Below are 23,144 nucleotides of genomic sequence, written 5' to 3'. Positions count from 1 at the left end.
GCTTGAGGGATAATTACTGCTTTCGAATATTCAGCTTGAAGTGGAGTTTGGAGTGTCGACGAAGAAATGAGCAGAACTGACGCCGTGTCAATCAGAAGCACGCGCGGTTACCAAGGTAACTGCGACACGCTGCCGAATACCCGAAAGGCTGTTTGCCGCAGTCGGGTTTCGTCCGCTCTCTGACCGACTTTTCCCTCTTGACAAACATCAGTTATTGGTCGCAACGTGGGAGCTGCAGGAGCTCGCTCTACTTTTCCTACTTCTTAAAACGGTGACGTCACTTTGTTTGGCGTTTCACCGTTCACCGACTTCCTTTTGTTGACGGCCGCATGACGTCGGGACGGTAAAACCTGCCCTTCCAACGAGCGGCATTCAGACAATAGTGGTCCAGTAGACCTATATATTGTGTCGCTGCTCCCTTACCATGAAGCAGACATCGATACCAGGAAGGTCTTCCCTCCTCATCCTCGACAGACCCAGGAGTAGCGGTAGTGCGCTGGCGAATGCCCCACCGCCGTCTTCCGAACCCAAATCGAAAAGAAGCATGCGATTCTTAGTTTCTCTCGGTCTTGTGATCCCAGCGTTGGCTGCTGTGATAGGTGAGTAGACGACCATTTTGGGGGGAACGTTCAAAGGAATAAATGCCGGATAATGAACAAATAACGTATTTGCGTGTATTTTATCGTTGGATTAACTGTCATTGCCGGACAAAAAAACATGAGTTTTGGGGATAAGAAATCGATGTAGCCTCACACAAGCCTAGAGGGAATCGAATACTGGACATCTTCCACGATATAATTCAGAAAAGGTGAGGATGCAACAACTATATCCAACCGACGAAAAGGTTGAAAAGATGGAAGAGTTGGGTCATTCATATTTCAAATAGAAGAGTAATTTAGGCATTTTATTGCTGATGAGTTATATTTAGCTAAAGAAACAGAGTTATCTTGGCTGAACATGTGGCATTGAAAGAGAATTGAAGGGTATTTCTAAAGATTTCGAGAAATATTTTCAGCAGGGAAAAGCATCGTTGGACATAGCGGGGAACTTCAAAGTGGACTATCTTAAAGATATATTTCGATAGGTTGGTTTGGTGATTTGATTTTGTCCAGACCGGCTACATCCACGAAGTGTCAATGTATTGTGTCCATCTATTCTTCGGTCGGTTTGTTGAATGAAAAACTAAAGTTTCCAGGAGACAAAAACAATCAACTTCCAAGACCGACTAACTCGGCCACGTAGGAATAAACCAAATAAAGTCGACAAAATTTCCCTGTAAGTTTTACTTTATTTAATTTTTTATTCGTAACTGAACTGTCGAAACGGACTATCAAAAGTAATACATTCTAAGAGAAAAAAAAATAATAAAAATTCCAGACATTAATGTAGAATGCGAGTTTTATCTTCTTACTAAACGCTGTTGTGTTTTCTTGTTCATTCTCTGTGGGAAGTCTAACGGAAGAAAGTAAAAATTCACGTGCATTCTCCCCTGCCGAGAAAATTAAAGTCGTTATTCTAAACAGAGGTGCCAAAACGGGGGTAACGAAACTCGATAAAGAGGGGATGGTGGAAGTGTTATTCGTGATATCGAAGAGAGCACGATTTCCTTACTGTCATTCGGAGACTGTGACAAGTGAAATACTGCGCTTGTGGACATCAGTCTGGCTGTAATTTTGTGATGAACTTCAGTAAAGTAATTGTAAACTTGGTGATAAGATTTCATTGGGTAAGTATCTCTTGGGTGTCTAACTTTTTGCATATTTCGGTCAATTTTCTGTTTGCTGGACGAAAAACCCAAGTTTCCGGGAAGGAAAAACCATGCTGTCCTCGCCTGAGTCTGCCACGTTGTTAAAAAGGCCCATAAAAATTCCTCCTGTCATGGACGAGATTCGAACTCAGGTCTTTTCCACCCGGTGTGAGAAGACAGCGATCCTACCAACTGCGCTACCCACGAGGACGATTGTCTCGCGCCCACCACTCAAGTGGCTGCTGCAGGTGGTATCACAATATGTGGTAGGTTCTGTTAGTACGAACTGGGTCCGCTCATACGGTTAGATGGTCGTGCAACCTCCGTTGAAAATCTTTCTATATCGGACCAACTTTACCCTAGAAGGGTTCATTTTTATCAGATTGCGATGGATTGTTTCAAGACCACAACGTCACTGTCCACCGTGCAAAAACTGTATCTGAGTAGATCGAGGAACATTGCCAAAATTTCTTACGTCCGCACTGACCTCCTAATTCTTCAGATCTGAATCCAATTGAGAATGACTGGGACATGTTGGAAAGGGCGGTTTGGATGCACAGTTCTCTTCCGACTACACTACAGTTGACGAATATCCTGATGGAAGAATGGTTAAATTTGGACTAGTCTTCCTCAGACTCCCTCTGGAATCCATTCCACGCGCAGTTAATCGGGAAAAGGTGGCCATAATAGGTGTTGAATGAAGGTTTCTAATTTTTTACGCAGTAAGTGTAATTGCAATCGCAATCTTATATAGAGATACTTTGTAATTTTGAGGGTTTTTTGTGGTGTGTGAATACAATGGAATCTAAGGTGTTTTTATCTTTGCTTTTTACGAAAGCCAGTGAAATGCCTGAAAATGGAATTACTTTAATTAATTTACTTTTATTATTTATTTTACTGTCATTTATGTTTACTTTTGTATAATGTATTACCGTTTACTGCAAAAACAAATTATTCAGGAAGTGAAAAGTTCTGCAAGTTGTTATGTATGCAAGTGAGAGAGGTTCAATCATTGCGAGAAGTAGGCCGTTTTGTAGGAAGAAATAAATTTTGCAGAGCACATCCCTACTGCCAAAGAGAAACATTTCTTTCAAATGGCCTACTTTTCGTTTAAAAACCAATGGTGGAAAACAAAATTTATAACAAAATTTTGAAATGAGTTTTAAACGACGATGGGAGTGCTGATTGAATTCTTTAAAGAGAACATCAACCACGGAAATTTATTGTCTTTTTTTAAACTCAGTTATCGAAATTAGGACAACGTTTTCTTTCTTATTTTCATATTCTAAGCGCAACTGTCAAGTCACAATTCAACCGTGTTAAACATTAAAGGGATTAAGTCTTCTAGTTTTAAGGACCCTAACTTGACCAAAGCTGGAATGCGTTTTGTTTTTAAAATTAGTTTCATATTTCCTTATTTGGAAGGTGTGTGAAGTTACCTTGAAATCTTCAGATGTCCGTTGGAAGAAAGAGGTTAAGAGCTGCTGGAGTTAAAGTTAAGAGTCCATTTCGGTTTTAAGATGCATTGTGTCACTCCTGTGAACTGACTTTTAGTACAATTTCCTGGGAGATACTTTTATGGATTTGTACTACTGAAAAGGCAAGTACCCAAAGAGAAACATCGAATTAACCTTGAAGGAATTATAAATATTCTGCCCAATAATATTCACGTTTTATCTCAAGGGTTTTAACCTCCTCGGTGATTTTATTGGCACTTCACTCATAGCCTAGATTCATTTATTGTCCGCAAATGATAATAATTTGATCGCTGCACTTAATTCTTTTATGCATTCTGATCCACTCATAATCTTTGAACTCGTATCAAACTGCATATTTTATTGCCTTTTTCTCTAAAAAAATGTACATTCATATTCGCTGTCATGTTTTTGATATTACTATTTCAATTTCACCTAAATTTGTAGATTGGATATATCAGGGCCGGTGAGCCTTTTCAGGGTTTTTCTAATGTCCTTGTGTTAGAAAGCCGAGAGAGGCTTTGAATGGAATGCATTTGGTGTGATAGAGGATATTACGGAGAGTATCGATCAAAAGAGGAAAAGTATGGTGGTAATAAGTCAGTTTTATCTTTAGATTCAACAGAATCATCGAGATGTAGCGCAGGTGGATGTATAAAAGGACAGAGGTTGCGGCCAAAGGCTTTGACTGGAGATCAGAAGGCGTGACTATCATTTGGACAACAAGCAGAAATCTTGCTTGTTTGGGCAGCAAACAAACAAGACTTAATATTAAAGTTTGTAGCGATACAAAGATTGGCACCTTTGTTAATTACAGTAATTCAATATGTGCTACTCCAACTAAATCTAAATCTGAAAAAAAAAAAAAAAAAAAAATAGGCAGATGAGCTAAGCAATTGAAATTTAACATTGACAAAGGCAAGGTACTCCATATGGGTAGCAGTAATCCCAGATTAACGTACCAACTGTGTGGTACTACACTCAGGGAGGTGGAGAATGAAAAAGACCTGTGGGTAATTGTGCAGTCAGACATGAAATTCTCTGAGCAGTGCAGACAGGCTGTAAGAGTAGCTCATGGGGTCTTGTCAATGATATACAAGAACTTTACTAGCAGGGACAGGGAAGTGATAATCCCATTGTAAACGGCAGTGGTTAAGCCACATCTTGCGTATTGCGTACAGGTTTGGTCTCATTTGCATAAGGATGGGGGTTTGTTGGAATGGGTAGAGAGAGAGAGGGAGAGGAACAACAAGCTTGGTGAGGAGAAGAAAAGGATGGCTTTACCAAGAACACTCCAGTTCTGAGAGCTGTAGCGTCTTGAGACCAGGCACCTTGGAAGTGATCTCATTGAGGAACTCACTACTGATGGGATTCTTCCTCTTCCTCAGACTACACATGTGAGAGGAGTATAAATTCAAACTGATGAAGGATGGTTGCAGACAGATATGAGGAGATTTGCCTCCAGTCATTGAGTGGTTGACTGTTGGAACAAACTTTCATCTGGTGTAGTGGAAGTGTCGTCCAGTTTGAGTAAATTCAAGGAAGTTTGTTTGTTGTTTGGTTTTTAGGAGCATTAGCAACTAAGGCCATATTGCTCCGGGATATGCGGTGGTCAATCCCTGACCTTTCCGCATCCTCCATATTTGGTGGTGACGGGCTCGAACCCCGGTCTAATCAAGAAGCGTGTGCTACGCACTGCTGCTCCTTCCCACCTGGCTACGGAGGCGCCAAATTCAAGGAAGAACTGGACAAATTATTGGAGGGGAATGGACACGTCACGTCATGTAGGAACTTTTTTTTTTTGGCTTTTCTGTGTACGCTCGCTTTCTTGCTTCATTTGCCCTCCTAATACTAATATAAAAACAATGTTAGGACGTTATAACCTTCAAAAAGACAGCCATTTCATTGGAAACAAATAATAAGCTTCGTAATACTTAAAAGTACCAGCTCGACTACCATTCCGGAAGCAATTCTAAAAATAAAATTACAACTCACAACGATGGTAGCCCACAGTTTAAGAAACCCCTGTCCTAAAGCGGTACCAAGACCCTTTTCAGACAACTCACAGGATACAGTTTGGCGAGAACTAACTGATCCTGAGGGTGCGGCCGTCTAGGAGGAGACTAACTCCACTTTCACCTTCATATATCATCGGTCATTTGGGACTAGACATCCCTCAGCTGCTGCTCCTGTCATCCTAAATAGACCTTGTACAGCAACTCTCCTATATAATTGGGATACCCCTCATGGATGAATATTAAAGGCTCTTTCTTGTTTCCCATAACTGTGAGAGGCCGCTTCCACCCTGTTTACCATTAGACCATTATATCGAGACGTCCATATAAAAACATAGCGTACACATGCGTACATGTGCTCTTTTGTAATGACGCCAATTACATTATCTGGGTACACAATTTCACTTCGATTCATAAAGGATCAGTTTGAAAACTCGACTTTACTTTTGTTAGCCCTCGCGGGTACCACTGTGGATATAAACATCGTTCTCCCACACCAGGGTCGTTGATGGGATTCGAACTCGAGGCTTGAGCTCGAAACCCGTCAATGACGTGAAGGATTTTATAGTTTATTATCACAACTTTGCTGAGTTAGTCGCTGTAAAGCGAGGATTGTATGGTTTTTCTCCTGAAAATCAGAATTGTTGTCCAGCAAACACAAAATCGACTGAAGGACAGACACAATTACAGAAACATAATGATGCCTCATAGCCTTAGTTGCTTTGGAACTTACTGCACGCCTAACTTAACACCTTACTTTTGTTCTCGTCTCTTAAATGTTTACAGAGTTAAATGTTTCATCTCTTGTGGATCTGAGGGATGAAAAATTTCGTTATCGAGTTCAACGGAAATTCGATTTAAAGTAAAATGTTCAGTTCCAACAAACATTAAGGAGTTATCGGTGTGACGTAGCCTTTTCCTAGACATTTCTACCGGACGCTACCCTATGAGGATGACTCACGCATCTGATGATAACTACCGGTCTAGTACGACGACCTAAGACGTTGATTTGTGTTTGAATACACTCGAATTAGCATTCATTCCGTATCCCGAAAACATAAAGAACAAGACTGTGGGGGTGGGGAGGGGGTGAAAAACAAGTCCGCCGTCTTAAAAATATATCGCGAAAAACACTTGAAGAAATAAAGAGTGGGTTAACAGCGAACCCGTTTCATTTGGAACACGCTTTTTGCTCGTTTAAAATGCGAGTTGGACGTGCCTTGAATTTTGACACGCTATTATTGGGGCCGTTATTCCCAATATGCACAACAAAGCTGTTGACCACAATACGAAATGCCTCCTTAAAAAAAATGAAATTATGGAGTGTATCTACTAAATGAAATCTTTGGAAGTCGAGCAGAGAAAACTGAGAGGAAGGTGGAAGAGAAATAGTTGAAGGTACACCTCAAAAAGGAACCTCAGGTGGATCAGATCTGTCCAATTATATTAAGAGAGGCAGCAAAGGAGGTAAGAAAATCATTAACCATAATTAAAAGAGCATCGTTAGGTTCAGGGAAGGTTCCTATGGACCGAGATGTGTGACTGTACCCCCAATTCACAAATAGTGATCAAAGGGTGAGATGAACAATTACATTTGTATTACTTGACTTCTCTTCCAGAGAATATTATGGAGTTCAAAAAGTAATGCGAGACCATCCACACAGGAATGTAGTTAATACGGCAGTCAACACGGAATTACTAAGACCGAATCTTGTCTGACCAATCTTATTGGATACTATGACACTATACCAAAGGAACTGAATGCAGAGAACAATTTTTAATCATATACAGTACTTATATTTCAGAAAAAAAACTTTTGATTCTGTACAAATTGGAGGAGTGTGGAATTAGGGGAATGTTCCTGCTGTGGGTAAAGGGATGATCGAGTGGGAGAAGACAGAGAGTGGTTATCAATGGGCACTGATCTTAATGGACTAATGTTATTAGTGGAGCTCCACAGTGTTCGGTGCTGGACCCATGGCTGTTTTCTATATTTATTATTGATATTGACGAAGGTATATCGATGGCTTAATATTCAAGTTTGCGGAGGATATAAAGGTGGTTAATGATAGTAATTAAGGTATGCTACTTCAAGATATGGACAAATTAGGTAGATGGGCTGAGAAATGGCAACAGAAGTTGAACATTGACAATTGCAAAGTGCTGCGTATGAGTTTAGTTAACCAAAGAGGAACGTTCCAACTGTATGGTACTACACTGAGGGTAGCGGAAAGGAAACAGACCTGTGGGCAATTGCGCATTCAGATATGAAGTTCTCTGAGCAGTGCCGACAATCTGCCAGGACAGTCCATGGTGTTTTTTCAGTCATATACAGGAGATTTGCTACAAGAGATTTGGAGATGATTACCCGTTGTACACGGCAATGGTTAAGCCACATCTTGAGTGTTGCATACAGGTCTGGAGGCCTCATTTTAGGAAGAATGTTGGTCTGTTGGAACGGGCGCAAAGAAGAGCAACAAAATTAGGATAAAAGAGGATTATTTTTACCAACTTTAATTCTGAAAATTGCGATGTCTGAAGACTAGTCAACTGCGAGGAGGTCTGATCAATCGTTTGTTTTAGGTGACACACAGGAGAGGGTATAAATTCAAGACCTTCGTGGTTAGCATAGTTGCTTCAGTTTCATTTTAGAAGAAAGGACATACATTAAACTGGACGGTGGTGCAGACACTTCCAATAGTTATTCAAAGTGCTTTATATTGCGCGAATATTATTAATTGAATTGAGCGCCGTCTGGTTGTAATTCTATGTATGTGTTCCCACAAATCAGCTCACTTTAATTAGAACCACATAAGGCGGTTTTCAAGCAGGACAAAACTTTAATGCCTGGTGCTGATTCAGCGGGAAAAAAAAAAGAAAAACCATCAGGAAACATGGATTATCTGAAAAATATGTCAAAGAACATTAAGGCTGAATACTTCCTTATACGTTTGAAGACTTCCTCGAGCAACACCATACTGTTGAATTCGCACTGACATTGGTGGAAATTTTCCGCTGTAATTGCCTTTTCTTTATATATCACTGGGGGAGTCATGGCGAAGCACCGAGTTCGTGGTTTTAACCAGAGTTAAACAAATTATTTTTAATTAAAATCCACTTAAGAAATTACGTAATGTTTGCTATCAAGTCAACACACGGAAGTTTCTCAAGCCGACTTGAATAAAATGGCGCGGCAGTCGATTCCAATCAATTTAAACAAATATTACAGATTTCTGCTTTTAAAAAATAATTAATTAGAAAATATGTGATTAAGAAGTAAGGAATATCTTCCCGATATTACGTTCCTTCTCTATCCTATTACTGAATGAAAGCGAAGCAGCCAAACCACCCTTTAAAGTTACGGTTGTTTGCCTCCAAGGGATGGGCGATAATGTCTCGAGAGTTCTTCCCACAAGTTATCAGATTGCGCAATTTTAGTTTGCAGAGTGCAGTTGAAAAACAGTAGCTGTTGGTTATTAGCACACCCCCAGTAGTAAATACAACGAGGAAAGATCCTGGGAAAAATGGCCATATCTCGAGACATTATCGCCCATCCCTTGGACGCAAACAAGCGTAACTTTAAGGGGTTGTTTGGCTGCTTCACTTTCATTCAATAATTCACAGTTCGCTGCACAAGTCCTACTTAAGTCATTATTGACTCAAGTAGAGCTGCGATTATGCAGAACAAGAGTAGAAGACAATTTTCGCTCTTAATTCCGTTTTTTTTTTCTCTATCTTGACATTACCACTACCACTGTAACTGTCGTGACCCCAAAGTGACATTTAATGAATATTTAACGTTTCTTTTAATTCTGTATGGTCTTAATAAGAAAAAAATATATATATTTTTTAAAATTCTGCGTGGTCTGCGATTATCAAAATGGTCCGTTCTCTTAGGCGAAATTCCCATCTTTGTTTTAAAAAATTAATGTTTAAAATAATTGTAAAATAATGAAACATTTTTATTTTCTTAAAAATTTTAGTTATAAATATGCAATATATTAAAATACTTTGTCTTTATTTTATCGTCATACACAAATTGGTTTTCGTTGACCCGAAAATGCATTGACTATATCAGAGGGGAAAACTATAGGTGGCTCAAAGTCGATCACTCTGCGCAACCACTGCTCAACCAACAAACACACTGTGCGCTGAGTGAGCTGAAGAAAGTCCAGTGAGTGACAATGGACTGTATTGTTTTTCTTTCCTTACTGTAGTAAGTAAGACATTGTGACACGATGGCTGAAGAATGTACTAAAACACCTTCCTTTCTCAGTTCTTAAATATTTATTGCAATCAGTGAGCAGAGTAGAATGGATTACATCGAGGACTGATGCAATACCCATAACAGCAAAAATGCTACGGGTTTCACATATCATTAGAGTAAAAATATACAAAGGATGGTATTTACATGATTTTTTTTCTTGCCAGATCGCTGCTCTTGGAACCGCAAAGCTACCACTCAGCTTAGGATGAGAACTGTTCTCTGATGACAAATATTCTATAGGTTTTGTCTTCGATAAACTTCTTGAAGTCCGCCCCCATCTTTTGTGCGTTTTGGAGCATTTCCATGGGCAGGACCTTGTCAACTTTCCAAGTCTCCAAGCCACAGACTGAAAAGATGGGAGGGCTTTTAAGATGGCAAGGAATTCTCCATTGACACATTGTAATTGAAGTCGTTATACGGGTAGTCCAATAATTTCGAGTCACTCATTTAGAATTTAGAAATTCTTAAAGACCTCTTCGATCGAGGATGCAGTTAGCCAATCTCAGGCGAAAGGAGTAGAGTCTTCACCATGAGTTATTCCTGTTTTTAAAGTCCTACACAACATGAAAATCGGCCCTAAACACGAGATTTCACACACATAATACGCGCAACAACATAATACTTAGGACTGAACCCGATGGCTCAGGTTTGGTCCAGACCAGTAAAATCCTGAGCCAAACATTTATGGGAATCATCACAGCTATTGGCAGTGTTCTAGCAATAGTTGTTTTGTCTATTCAAACGAAATACTGCCATGGATCGAAAGAATTATTCGTAATTACAAGTTCCCATCCACTGAAGTGTCCGATTGGGATCATCGTCATTCAGCGCGCGCACAAGGAAGCTTTCGTGGGAGTGATTACCAGTTTTCTGTAATCGAACTGATTGAGTTAGTTGTTGATAAGACAAATAACCTGTATAACAAATAACAAATAAATTGCCTTTCCTTATTGACCTTTCTGGTTTTATCAAACAGCTTCGTGATCGACCTGTTTATTCGAAGGACCACTTCTTGTTCGGGATTTCTTTGGTTTCTTCTTACCCTCAAGACTTCCTGTTTCCTGGAATTTCGTTCTCCACGCTAAAACTGATTTGTGATATGGGCCACTTTTAATAACTAAAAGTAAATAAACAAAAAAGTCTGTTTAATCCCCGAGGTATAAAGCTTAAACTCGCTTTGAACGTTTCCCATTTGACATTTACAGTTGGTTCTACTGAAAACAGTTTAAAAAAAGAATTGCTTCAGCTGATTATAATCACCTTTGAGAAAACAAAATCCCATCCCTCAGAAAGCCTCGACAGTAGTTATTTCTTTGAATAAATACCACTACACTGTGATCACTGCTATCTAGTGGTTTTTAATTTGCAGATTCTTAATGCAGGGCCGAATAGATTCGCATGTACTCCATCCGATTGTATCTGGGCAGCATTACAGACACTTTTAAATTTAATTCTAATTCGCGACTTTTTCTCAACATTGCCCTGTACTTGTTACTTAAATCTCAGATCTTTTACTCTTAATATAATTAAGAACAACTGTAAGTAGACTTCTCTTTGTATTATATTTGCCTTTTTTACGACTTTTTAGAAATTCTGTTTCTTTTTCTGGCAGTAAATAATAACTAGTTTCATTGCAATGTGTAATTTTTTTAAATTTTATTAATGTTAATTTATAAATTTAAAACATGGTGATTTTGTAATAGGAAACCTGACAGATCTTTAATTGTCTTGTTACCTTTTTTTGAGGGAAAGACTTTTTTCTTTTTTAAACTTTCAATTTTCAATTCTGTAAGGTGATTGAAATCGTTCATTTGTTCCCCCAAAACTTCTCATAGGCCCTTATCCAATAGCAGTATGCTTTGAGGACCCAACCAGCAATGTCCTTAAATAAGAAATAATAACTGCACATAATATAATAATATAAGAATTAAATTTATATAAAATATATTTATAAGAATAATCGCAATGGAAGTTTTTAATAATCATTTAAATATTTTTAATTAAATGGGACATCCCAGATATTTTGTCATGCAGAAATAGTAAATTAAAATAGTAATTTAATGAGTAGCTGTTTATCTTTGGACAGATGATTCTTTGAACAGAATCATCTGCCCTTATAAATTTTTCTAACACTCTTTGGATTAAAAAATTCTATTTATTAAGAAGTCTTTGAAGAACTTTCTAAGACTCGCTAATAAGGGAACAAGAAAAAAGGTCCATCCTGTCCCCTTGCTGTCTCTTGGGTAACGTCTCAGATAAATGGTTTCTGTTGTGCGCAGTCTGGCAAAGTGACCTATAATTATGTATTAGATAACCGCTTTCTTTAAAAACTATTTATAGTCTCTATTGCAAGTGAGCCGAAGTGTGTTCTGTTGGGAGGAGAGAGAGAATAGCTAAGTTGAGGTCAAAAACAATTGTCTCTCTCAACATAATATGCGACAAAGGATTGAAAAGTGTTACAAAGGTCAAGCGTTGTACGTTTGCTAAAAGAATTGCCGCTGGCAAAAAGGCAGGTACTCCGTGTTTCTGCCTCTTTTGAAATCTGTATACCTCCTCGAATATGAGAACCCACAAACCATCGCGAAGACTCCTACTTTTGTATGGTACCTGTACCGAAGTTTAAAAAGTATGAGGATCGAAAAATTGTACTTCAATGCATACCAGCCTCATTTTGGATTTCAGCAAAGGCATTTGACTCAGTCCCTCGTGAGAGGTTACTGCATAAGCTGGAACATGTTGGGATTACTGGAAAGGTTCTAAGATGGATGGCTGCAGGGCAGAAAGCAAAGGATTGTGTTTAGTGGATATTCTTCAGATTGCTGTAATGGATAATGCAGCAATCTGAAGAATTTCAGATTGCTGTAACTTTAGAAGTGGTGTCCCTCAACGATCGATTCTTGGACCAATGTTGTTTCTCATTTTCATAAATGACATCGATGAATGAATAAAATGAGTGATGTCTAAATTTCCAGGCGACCAAAAGATTGGGAGAGTGGTTAATGATTAGAAGAATTACTAGAAAAATTTGTTAGAAGACTTCTAGCAGGACTTGAACAGGCTTAGGAATGATCAGAAAAATTGCAGCTATGTTTTAATGCAGCAAAATGCAAGATCTTACTTGGGGAATAGACCCCGAAATAAAAATAGAAGACGAGGAAAGGTACCTGGGAGTTACGATGAGGGCATATACTCTATGAAGATTTTTGAGCAGTGTGAACAGGCGGCCAGGAAAGCCCATGATGTGCTATCATATTTATCGTATCCTGTAGAGATAGGGAGGTTATAATCCCACCATATTCTGAAGGCCGCAATTGGAATACTGTGTCCAAATACGGAGACCTCATCTGAAAAAAAGACATCGAGCTTTTTGAAAGAGTCCAAATACGGGCAACTCGCATGGTGAGATGGGCAAAAGGGCGACCATATGAGAAGGACTCTCTGTGTGAGTGGGCTACAGGCCTTTTCCCCCGCTGGGGGGAGGATGGCGATCGTACCAACTGTGCTTCCCACGAGGACTCAGTAAAGGATCTTAAAAGAGTTGAATCTTCTGGATCCCAGCTGTGGATTTCCACTTACACATACAGAAAGACACTTTTGAACGTTTTTTTTTTTTTTTTTTTTTACCATATGTTAACTAACAGAACTAAGTTCTCCTATTTTCTATACCTCTGGAACAGCAAGGCAGTAGATCAGCAGTAGAGGAGAAGAGAATGGTCCACCAGAATTGAGTTTCAGACTGTCCTTTGGTTCAAAGAAGCAAAATCGCTTCTATATCAAGCTAGAAGTGGTAAAACAATTTATTAAAGTATTAAATACATTAAAACGTACATTTTTAAGAATTTTTTTAAAATAGAAACCGAGATGGATTTTTCTTTTTAATGCGTAACATTTTAGCTTGTTTGTTTGAGCTAAAAATTTACACGAATTCTATACGGAAGTTAAACATTGCTAATTAATCCGTTATAATATCGTTAAATATCTATTTTATTTTAATTTTTGAAACACTAAGGTCATATTCGAAACGAGCGTGTCCAAATTCAAAAAAGAAACAGCGAGAAATGCAAATAAACAAACTTTTTTGAAAATAGTTTGCAGAGTACTATTTTCATATAAAGCTTTATTCGAGTAAAAATAAATAAATCGCTGTCTCGCGAAATAAATAAATAAATTTATTGTCTCGCGTTCAGATTTTTTTTGAGTTTTGCTTCTGTCGTTCGTTTAAACGTGTTTTGTAGGAGACACATCGGGCCAAACTGCATTTCAGGAGAATCCTGCAAGTCTCCTCTACTTTTATTTGAGGCGCATTCGTTAACTTTCTTGCATTTGTGTAGCGCGTTCACCGGCAGCCATTGACCTTTAAAGAGCGCAAACAGACTGCTCTCCTCATATCTAAATAAAAGTGGCCTCAAATAAGAAAGAAGTTGGCTAATAAGTACCTTCAGGCACGGTCCTCACTCAGCTCGGGAGAAATGCAAGTTGTCTCAACAGGCCACTGTTTCCAGGTTAGAATACACACGCGCTCAGGCACAAAGGGAAGTCATCGACCTCACAGGGTTACAGGGAAAACGGGTAAATGCTTCCCCACCGTTTATTGGAGAAATTCAGGTTTCGAGGGGAGCACTCGGCTATCGGAGAAACATTTAGCGTTGGCTTAACGGGACAACTTACGACAGGGGCTTTTTTGTGGGGTTGTTAACGACTTAAGGGATGCCCAGTTGGCGCACACCACAGTTTCTCATTAAAGGAAGTGCCGAGGTGTCAACGAGAGCACTGGCTTATGATCAGCACTCTTTTGTCTGCAGACAAATAACGAATTCAGTTGTAAAATATGGGCGTGGGTTGTAGGGGGTGAAACGTTAAGATCGGGGGTGAATTACCACGACGCTAGTACAGGGAGGTCCGACGGTTGACTGCCGTCGTGGCTGATGTTATCAGGAAGCCAATGCTCAGGTGGGAAGAAGAAGAAAAAGAACTCTTGATACCTGAAGAAGGCGGAGTGCCAAGAATAAATGAAACAGGGAACTGTAGGAGAGATGGAAGAGTGCAGTCACCTTGCACGCAGAAACAAAAATGATGAAGAAAGGAGAAGCAGACAACTTATAGGAACCAATGAAGAGCGAGTTATTCTGGCGCAGTGCCTGCTGAAGACAATGAGCAGAACAACATCTGCAATGTCTGATCGTGCAGTTCCCACAGGATGGAAGTTATCCCCGTTGTGGCACCAAACCTCGTTCCGAATGCAACAAGACGTTTCCTTACATGTACAACCCCCAAATAAAATATATCCTAATACCACGAGACAATTCTCTCCCTTCCCAAACCAAAGTGAATCGCAGACCACCCTTGAAAGATTCCAACCCATGCACTACGGTATGTGGCATTTTTGAGTGCGTGTTATTTATTTATTAAATTAATTATATTAATTGACCGTCAGATTTTGGCTCCTGCACAGCTTGCTGGCTAGAGGAGGTACCCCCAAGAAAATGCACGACCTTCACAGCCGACATTGTGTGTACTGACTCCTCCACTCCGTAGGATCCTTTTTTATGTTCGACAGTCGCGAGTGGTAGGCAAAATCCAACTCTTTCCATCATTAGTGGACAACGGAGCAAAGGAGAGCATCGTTTGCTTTTGACTTCGTTTTACATCTTTTAAAAGAAACGTTTTTTAAAAGAACGTTTTTCTGTCGGTCTGTAGGGGACATTTGAGCATTACTGAAGATCCCTCAGTGAAGATTCGACGATGTGAGCTGTAAATGGAAGTGGAATGGCGCTGAAACTGCCACAAAATGACTCTAAAAACTTCCGACCCTGACAAAACGTGACAGATAAGTCCTGCAAAGAATCGTCTGGTCGACATTGTCGCAGCGCACACAAGCTCCCAGTTACACGATTGGGACGCATATCAACATCTCTTTGGTGCTCAGGATGCTGCGTGATATGTGTTACCACAGTCGTGCAGCCGTCCACAAGCCTGTAATCATCCTAATGACAGACGCCATCTAGCTTGCTGTAAACTCCATCCTTCTTGGACCGTAGACCGATGGAAGACTGTACTTTGGAGTAACGAGTCACGGTACATGGTCTATCTGTCTGACAGTTGTGCTTGTATATGGCGAGTGCCTAGCGAAAGCTACCTGCTGGAATGTATCGTTCCGACAATAAAGTTGGTTGGTGGTGATGACAGTGTGATGATCTTGGGTTGTTTTCCATGGTTTGACCTAAACCATTGGCTGTCTTGGACAAGAACCATGGACTTTGAGGTCTATCTAGATGTCCTGGATAATAAAACGTTACTTACGATGTGGCAGCACGTCAGCACATGCCTGTATCAGAAGGACAACGCTCCATGTTCGCGTTGAGGGCACGAGCTTCGAAAAGTTGAACTGGTCAACCAAAAGCCCTAATCTTAATCCTATAGAGAAGTTCTGGGATGAATTTGATCGAGTGCGCGTGAGGAGAGACTACCCCCCAAAAAAAAAAGCTGAACTGATCGCCACTTTGAAGGTCGAATGGCTGAAAAAAAATATCGGAGGACATTCACAAAAAAAAAAAAAAAAACCCTGGTCGAGACTAAAGAAGGCTGTAGGCTTCAGCTCACATTATTAGCTTTCCTGTAAATAAAGGTTACTTGCAGATATTAATGGTAGGGCAGTGTAGTGAAAGTGAGAACTATAATCTCCATCCTCCCACTCTGGTGGAAAAGACTCAATTTCGTCAGTTGAGCGTGAGGAATTTTAATGCTTTTTTTTTTCCAAAACAAAATAATTTGAGCTTCATTTCTTTCTTTGTATCTTTCTTTTTTAATTTGTAAATCACAAAATTAACTTAGCTTCCCTACAGCTATATGATTTGCGGAACGTTCGTTGAGGAAAGCTTAGTTTTTTTACCGAACTGACAACACTGTGACCCCCTAGCGATCAGTCACCGGGATTCTCGCACTGAGATGTCAACTGTTTTTTCACACTTGATTTCAAAGTAGAAAAAAACTTCCTCTTCCTGTCTACCCCTCTACAAAGAAGCCCTCGTGCAATACGCTCTCCTTGCTGAGCGAGTTCAAGTTATCAAAAGTCGCCCGATAATCGCATGTTGGTCAACTGCTTGCAGTTACACTTCACGGCTTTTTTTCTATTTTTATTCAGACGGTGGTTACATTAGTCATCTCACTCCCACTGTGGGGCGTGTACGGGTCGCGGGTTTCTCATCTTCCTACTGCTCTGTACATAGCGCAACCGGTATTATGAGTAACTTATGCATTTCACTCGTCTAATGCGCGTAACTCATGACCTCTATTACGCAATTTTCGGAATATTCAGTCTGTAGTAATTGATTTTGAATATGCCAAGCGCACTTTGCACAATATGGACGTACCCTTCAGTTAATGGCAATTCCAAAATTAATTTGTGTGGCTTTTCTTCCTCAAGAACAGAATGCCTAGAAATCTTTTAATACTCCATCGATCGACTACCTGATATAAACTTAACCAGCCTTTCTTTACGTGTCACTAACTTGTTACACGTTATATACACACTGACGAAAAAAATAGATCCTTGTATTAAGACAGTCGCGGACAGAAGAATTGCTAATCAATGCAAAGAACACTGTGATGTGGGGTGATGACGTGTTGCCTCATTGAATATAAAGATTGCGCGGGCTGTTTGACTTCAGTAATCTGGAGCCAGTAAGGAGCAATTGTGTGAGCTATCAGACTTTGAAAAAGGTCTTATCGTGGAAGAGGAAGCTGTGGTACTCCAAGGAGGACTGCGTGTGGAAAAATAGATCATCCAGCAAATGTGCAGCAAATAACGTCCGAATTCAACCAAGCCCAGAACTGCCCTATTTCAACCCTTACCATGCTAAGGGAATTGAAGAAATTGGGTTTTGGCAGTCGCCTGCCTATTCAGAAGCCACTTGTTTAGGAGAAAAACAGAAAAATCTGCTTGCAGTGGTGCTGAGAGAGTCGTGGTTGGACAACGGAAGAAAGTCACACGAATCAGGACACAATTCGTTTTGCACTAATCGTAGGGCAGACAATGTAGCAAGGGTCTCACGAAGCAATGGACCCTGATTACAACAACCCAAGCATCTATCATTGTATGGGGAATGTTTTGTTAGCATGGACTGTGTCCGATTATGTCGGTGGAAGATGGAATACCTATGGCGCACCTGAAAGTACCAATGATTTTCCAAGGCCATAAATCTGACGTATTATTTGCAATTATTGTGTACATAATTATTATATACATTATTGTGTATTATTAAAATTATTTCTTATTATATAAATGATATTTCTTCTTTTCATTCATTTTTCACTTTTTAATTCTCTTTATTTTATTTTTTTTTCCAGATTTTCTTAATGTTAACCCAAATAACATTTTTTTCTTTCTTTCTCACTATCCGTTTAGGGGTGGTTGCCTGGGCTGTGAGCGCAGAGACTGTGTTTCCTTCGGCAGCATCTCAAACAGCTGACTTCGGGAATGTGGTAAGGAAGCTTTTTTTTTTTTTTTTGTTAGGCTAGCACACACGGTTGAACACAAGCACAATAATAACAAGGTCATGGCTGTACTGAGCAAACAAGGAACCTCTCCCACCAAAAATGTGTCTTAATAGCAAAATTTCAACTTTGTAATGAGTATAGTAATGGCGAGGGTCACAGATATAAAGCACCAAAAGACAATGGACTTTAAAACGTCGTAATTATAAAATATAGTTACTAATATTATGCATGGGACTACTAAAAATGAGGAAGAGATGAACATTCGGCTTCTATTTCTTGTCTTTTTATGGCAAGCAGGATTTAAACTGAGAAGTAATTTCAGTTCTTTCAATTCTTCAGTTTCATTTTCTGCCTAAACGAAAGCTCGCAACAATTGTAAAGCAGTTATTAACCAGTCCAAACTAGAGTTTGAAGAGGCTAAGAGTAGAAAACATGTTTCTTGCCCTAATGGTAGCCGAGCATTCTCGTCTCTCGCCAAAGCTGTTGGCCGCAACTTTTGCCCATCTCTACTCACATCTCTGTCAAAAGCAGATGGTTCTGTCGTCACTTCAGCCAAGGGTAAAGCTGACCTGCTAGCATCCCATTTTGCTTCCAACTCATGTATTAATGATCTTGGTAAAACACCTCCCACCATTCCCAACACGCTCCATTCAATGCCTCCTGTGGTCTTCCGTCAAAAGAATCTTGATGCTAAAAAAGCTACAGGTGCCGATGGTATTTCTCCACTTGTTTTCAAAACCTGTGCTCCCGAACTTACTCCTGTTCTTTGCCGCCTTTTTTCACTTTCTTATTCCAAAGGTGTTTTTCCTTCTGCTTGGAAATTTGCTCATATCCAGCCAGTTCCTAAAAAGGGTGACAAATCCCTCCCATCCAATTATCGTCCCATTGCAATTACTTCTACTCTTTCTAAAGTATTGGAGATATCAATTAACCGCCACCTCTTAAACTACCTAGAAACCTTCCGTCTGATCAACGATCGCCAGTATGGATTCCGTCAGTGTCCATCCACTGGTGATATTCTGGCTTATGTTACCCATTTATGGACTAATTCAATGGAAAGGTTCGGTGAAACACAAGTAGTTGCTCTTGATATCTCAACGGCTTTCGATCGTGTTTGGCATAAAGGTCTTCTAAACAAGCTTCCATCTTATGGTTTGCCAACTGTTATTAGTAATTGGTTATCCAGTTTTCTCTCTGATCGCTCACTGAGGGTGATGGTAGATGGCTCTCTGCCTTCTAACTTCTCCACTAATGCCGGTATCCCCCAAGGTTCAGTTCTTTCCCCCACTCTTTTCCTCTTGTATATTCATGACCTTCTTCCATTGGCTGGAGATCCTATCCATAGTTTTGCCGATGATAGTACATTGCATTCCACTTTCCATTTAGAGAAACCTTGCCCTGCTCAATCAGCTTCAACTTCTCGAAAATCTGCTACCTATTCCTTAAATGCCGATCTTCAGGTAATTCTCCAGTGGGGCAAAGACAACTTAGTTGATTTCAACCCTTCTAAAACTCAATCTTGTCTTATATCTCGCAAAAAGGATTCTTCTGCTCCTATGCTTATCTTTAGTGACACTCCGCTATCTAGGCAAAATGATATACGTATCTCTTTTGGGGATTACCCTGACTTGTAATCTCTCTTGGCACAAGCACATTACAAATATTGCTTCCTCTGCATCTAAAAAACTTGGTTTTCTCTTTCGCTCTCGCGTTATTTTCTTCCAAACAGCTGCTCACTCTGTATAAATCGCAAATCCGCCCTGCCATGGAATATTGTTCCCACATCTGGGGTGGTGCCCCCAAAACCTCTCTCAGGCTTCTTGATTCCATTCAGAAGAGGGCAGTTAGGTTAATTAATGATTCATCTCTAACAGAGTCTCTCCACTCGCTGTCTCATGGACGTACTGTTTCTGCTGCATGCCTCTTCTACAGATACTTCCATGGGCACTGTTCTTCTGCACTGTCTTCCATAATTCCCGCTCTCTCTTTCAAAACAGTCCGAACACCGTCACCAGCCAACATCCATTAATGTCCAACTTCAAACTCACAGAACCAACTTTTCATCTTCCTCATTTATTCATTCGACTGCCGTTTTCTGGAACAACCTTCATTCATACGTATTTCCTGAAAATTACAATCTACAAAAGTTCAAGTGCAATGTCAACAAATATCTTCTTTCGTCTTCTTAACCTCAAACACAAGCACGGTACTAAGTACTATAGGTTCTAATACCTGTCGGTTTTGGGGTTTTCATAAAAAAAAAAGAAAAAAAGCAGTCTTATTGCTGACAGCTGAACAAGTTTTGCCTTTACCACGAGTTGCTTTGGTTTTGCACTCTTTCACTGCTGCATCTTGGGAACTCATTTCAAGCTCCTTTATTACCTGTTTCTTCGGAGTATTTCCACTAGACAGAATGGGTGACGAGTAAAAGTCAAATTAACTGTCAAAGTAATGTCTCATCTTTGAAATAAATGGCAGTTTTATTGATGTGTTTAGAAATAGTGCAATCCCAAGGCAACTCGTTGAAAAGACAAAGTTTTTTCTGCTGCAGTTTTTTGCTGTCAAAAGGTGACCAGTAATCTTAATGCAGAATGACAATACCTCACCTCATTCAGCCACTGCAACAGTTAAAATCATTCAAGAACTTCATTTTGAACCTCTTCATCAACTAGAATGCAGTCGGATTATGTCTCTCAGCCTTTCACCTTTTTCTTGGTCTTCTGAGAAAAGCATTAGACAGACATCGATTTGCAGATGATACAGGTATACAGGTGCCTTCAGGCACAACAGAAATTTTTTTTCTTAAAAGGTATTAAGAAGTTTGTTATGAGAAGCAGCGAAAAGCACGTGGAAGAATCATATTAAAATGTTTGCGAATTCATTCTTTGATTTACTCGCGCAATTTAAGGTTTCGGAAATTTTTTCCAGATCTGCTTCAAGTTGTTATTTGTGTTTCTTAACTTTTGGAAGCGGGCACTAAATGGTGGCCAAAGCCAGCTTTGTTGCAGGTAGTGTTGAGCAAACAATGTTTGCTGTTTAGTGCACTGATCTCGCACTTGTGACAAAGGTGTCCATAAGTTGCCTTGATATTGAACTACTCTAAATAAACAGCAAGAAAATCACTGCTTTAAATAAATAGCAATATAATTATCCATTGGCGCATTGCTTTTTATTTAGAGTAGCGCAATATCAAGGCAACTCGTGGGATGGTGTCTCCACAATATGAGGTCCATGCACTCAGCAGAAAACCCAGTTTGCTCAAAGCTACTTATGAACAGAAAGAGGACATGTACAATGCCTTATTTTGCTCTACATTAATTGCATTTTTATTTTCTTTTATTTAATCTCTCTTCCCCCCCACCCCCACCCGTTGCATTAAATCATTATTTTTCATTCTGTTTTCAGGACAGAGAAGACTCGGGACATCCTTTCTTTCCTCAAATCGAAGACCGAAGCGACTTCGCATTCGATCCCACGTCGGTGATCAGCGTAAGAGTGAACTCCGATGACGCCAGCGAGGGCCCTTCCAGGATCGACAGGCGAGACCCGACAGCCAGCGTAAGCGGCTCGATCGTCGACGGCGACGACAGCACCACCCAAAACGATCCCCTGTACGTGGTCCATTACGTCCCGACGAAGAAAAACGAACCCGTGGCGGCGGCCACCACTACTTCGGCGTCGACGAGCGATATCCTCGCCCGAATCCTGTCGGCGTCGAAGAGTGCGAAGAAAGGAACTCCGCAGTTTGTCGTGTTTGCCCCCGTCGAGGGGAACTCGCAGATCACGAGTCCGCAGGTCTCCCGAGGGTCTAAGAAGGACAGAAAGGTGGAGTTTGACGACGATCAGGACAACGAGGAAGACAATGAGGACAGCGACGACGACAATGATGATGATGATGATGATGATGAGGAAGAGGTGGAAATCAAAGTGAAGCGCAAGAAGACGAAGAAGAAGACGACGCCCCAGACGATCACTAGAACCGCGGCCCTCTCGGACCCTAGCGAGAGCGACTTCGTCCATTCAGAGAGCAGTCGCAGAACTGCGCAGAATTCCACTCTGAACCTCGCCAAGTCGTTCGTGAAATCTTCCAAGAAAGCGCACAGCAACGGGGGATCGGCGGCCCTGGTGAACCGAGCAGGACCCAACGACAACCAGCGGGGATACAACCAGTACCAGCAGGTGCCCTCTGCGCAGCCACAACAAGAGTACTACCAGATTCAAGTTCCACAGTATCAAGGCCCTCCTCAGCAGCAATACCAGCAAGGCCCTTCTCAGCAGCAATACCAGCAAGGTCCTCCTCAGCAGCAATACCAGCAAGGCCCTCCTCCTCAGCAATATCAGCAGGGGCCCCCTCAACAGCAGGGCCCTCCGCCACAACAACAATACCCCCAGCAACAGTACCAACAGCCACCTCCTCCGCCGCCGCCGCAGTACTATCCAAAACAGCAATACTCTTCGCCACCTCAAGGGGGCGGCGATGGCAGAGACGGTCCCTCGTATTCCTACTATCCCCCAGCCCCTCCTCCTGCACCAACTCAGTCTTACCAGACAGACAGCGGATATGGGGGTGGAGGCCAAGAGTATGATTCAGGACGTACGGGGATTCTCGACATCGGAGTTTCGGGAAGTCCGGGGAAAGGTATATCCCTGAAGCTCGGAGGCGGATCACTCCCTCTTGCTCCTCTTGGGGGCATTCTGAAGACAGTGGTGGCTCCTTTGCTGCCCGTAGCGCTGCCCAAGCCGAAGGTGAATCTGAATGGACGTGTGGTGTTCGGGGTCGTGTTGGAGAAGGGAATCGGCTTTGGGGGTCCAAAGGGGCTAGTTGTGCACTGAGAAACCGTACGTACTCTGAAGAGATGACCGGATGTAAATGCGTTTGTACATAAGCGACTTCTATAGGCGGATTCGTAATTTAATTTAAGTGGGAGTACTGCGAGCTAAAAAAAAGCTGGCCAGAAGTATCCAGGTGGAAGAAGATGGTTTCGAAGTCCTGTTTTCTTGAAGGGAAAGAACAGATCACGTCAAGTCCTGAAATGTTGGGCTTCGTTCACAAAACAGAAGTATGTTGAAATTAAAAGAAGCTCCCTTTGATGGTGAAGTTCCATTGGACTGAGCGAGTCATTCGGTGGCTGGTCAGAATATGA

The 23,144-nt window shown here is 40.8% G+C and overlaps 1 protein-coding gene across 1 annotated transcript; it reads left to right on the top strand.

Moving 5' to 3' along the window:
* Positions 1–424: 424 nt before the first annotated feature.
* On the top strand, positions 425–22,866 carry LOC150082380 (uncharacterized). Its single transcript, XM_090380499.1, has 3 exons — positions 425–599; positions 17,909–17,985; positions 21,406–22,866. Exons 1-3 carry the CDS (start codon positions 425–427, stop codon positions 22,831–22,833), a joined length of 1,680 nt encoding a protein of 559 aa, XP_090236625.1. The 3' UTR covers positions 22,834–22,866.
* The last annotated feature ends 278 nt before the right edge of the window (positions 22,867–23,144 follow it).

Source organism: Mastigoproctus giganteus, chromosome 8 (assembly GCF_048544385.1).
Source record: "Mastigoproctus giganteus isolate SK-2022 chromosome 8, ASM4854438v1, whole genome shotgun sequence".
Lineage (NCBI taxonomy): Eukaryota > Metazoa > Arthropoda > Arachnida > Uropygi > Thelyphonidae > Mastigoproctus > Mastigoproctus giganteus.
This window is presented reverse-complemented; position numbering and strand designations above follow the sequence as displayed.

Excerpts from the sequence above, each read along its gene's own strand:
- LOC150082380 (XM_090380499.1), top strand. The coding sequence starts at position 425 with ATGAAGCAGACATCGATACCAGGAAGGTCTTCCCTCCTCATCCTCGAC. Across the intron at positions 600-17,908 it reads AGCGTTGGCTGCTGTGATAG|GGGTGGTTGCCTGGGCTGTG; the intron begins GTGAGTAGACGA and ends CTATCCGTTTAG. Across the intron at positions 17,986-21,405 it reads CAGCTGACTTCGGGAATGTG|GACAGAGAAGACTCGGGACA; the intron begins GTAAGGAAGCTT and ends TTCTGTTTTCAG.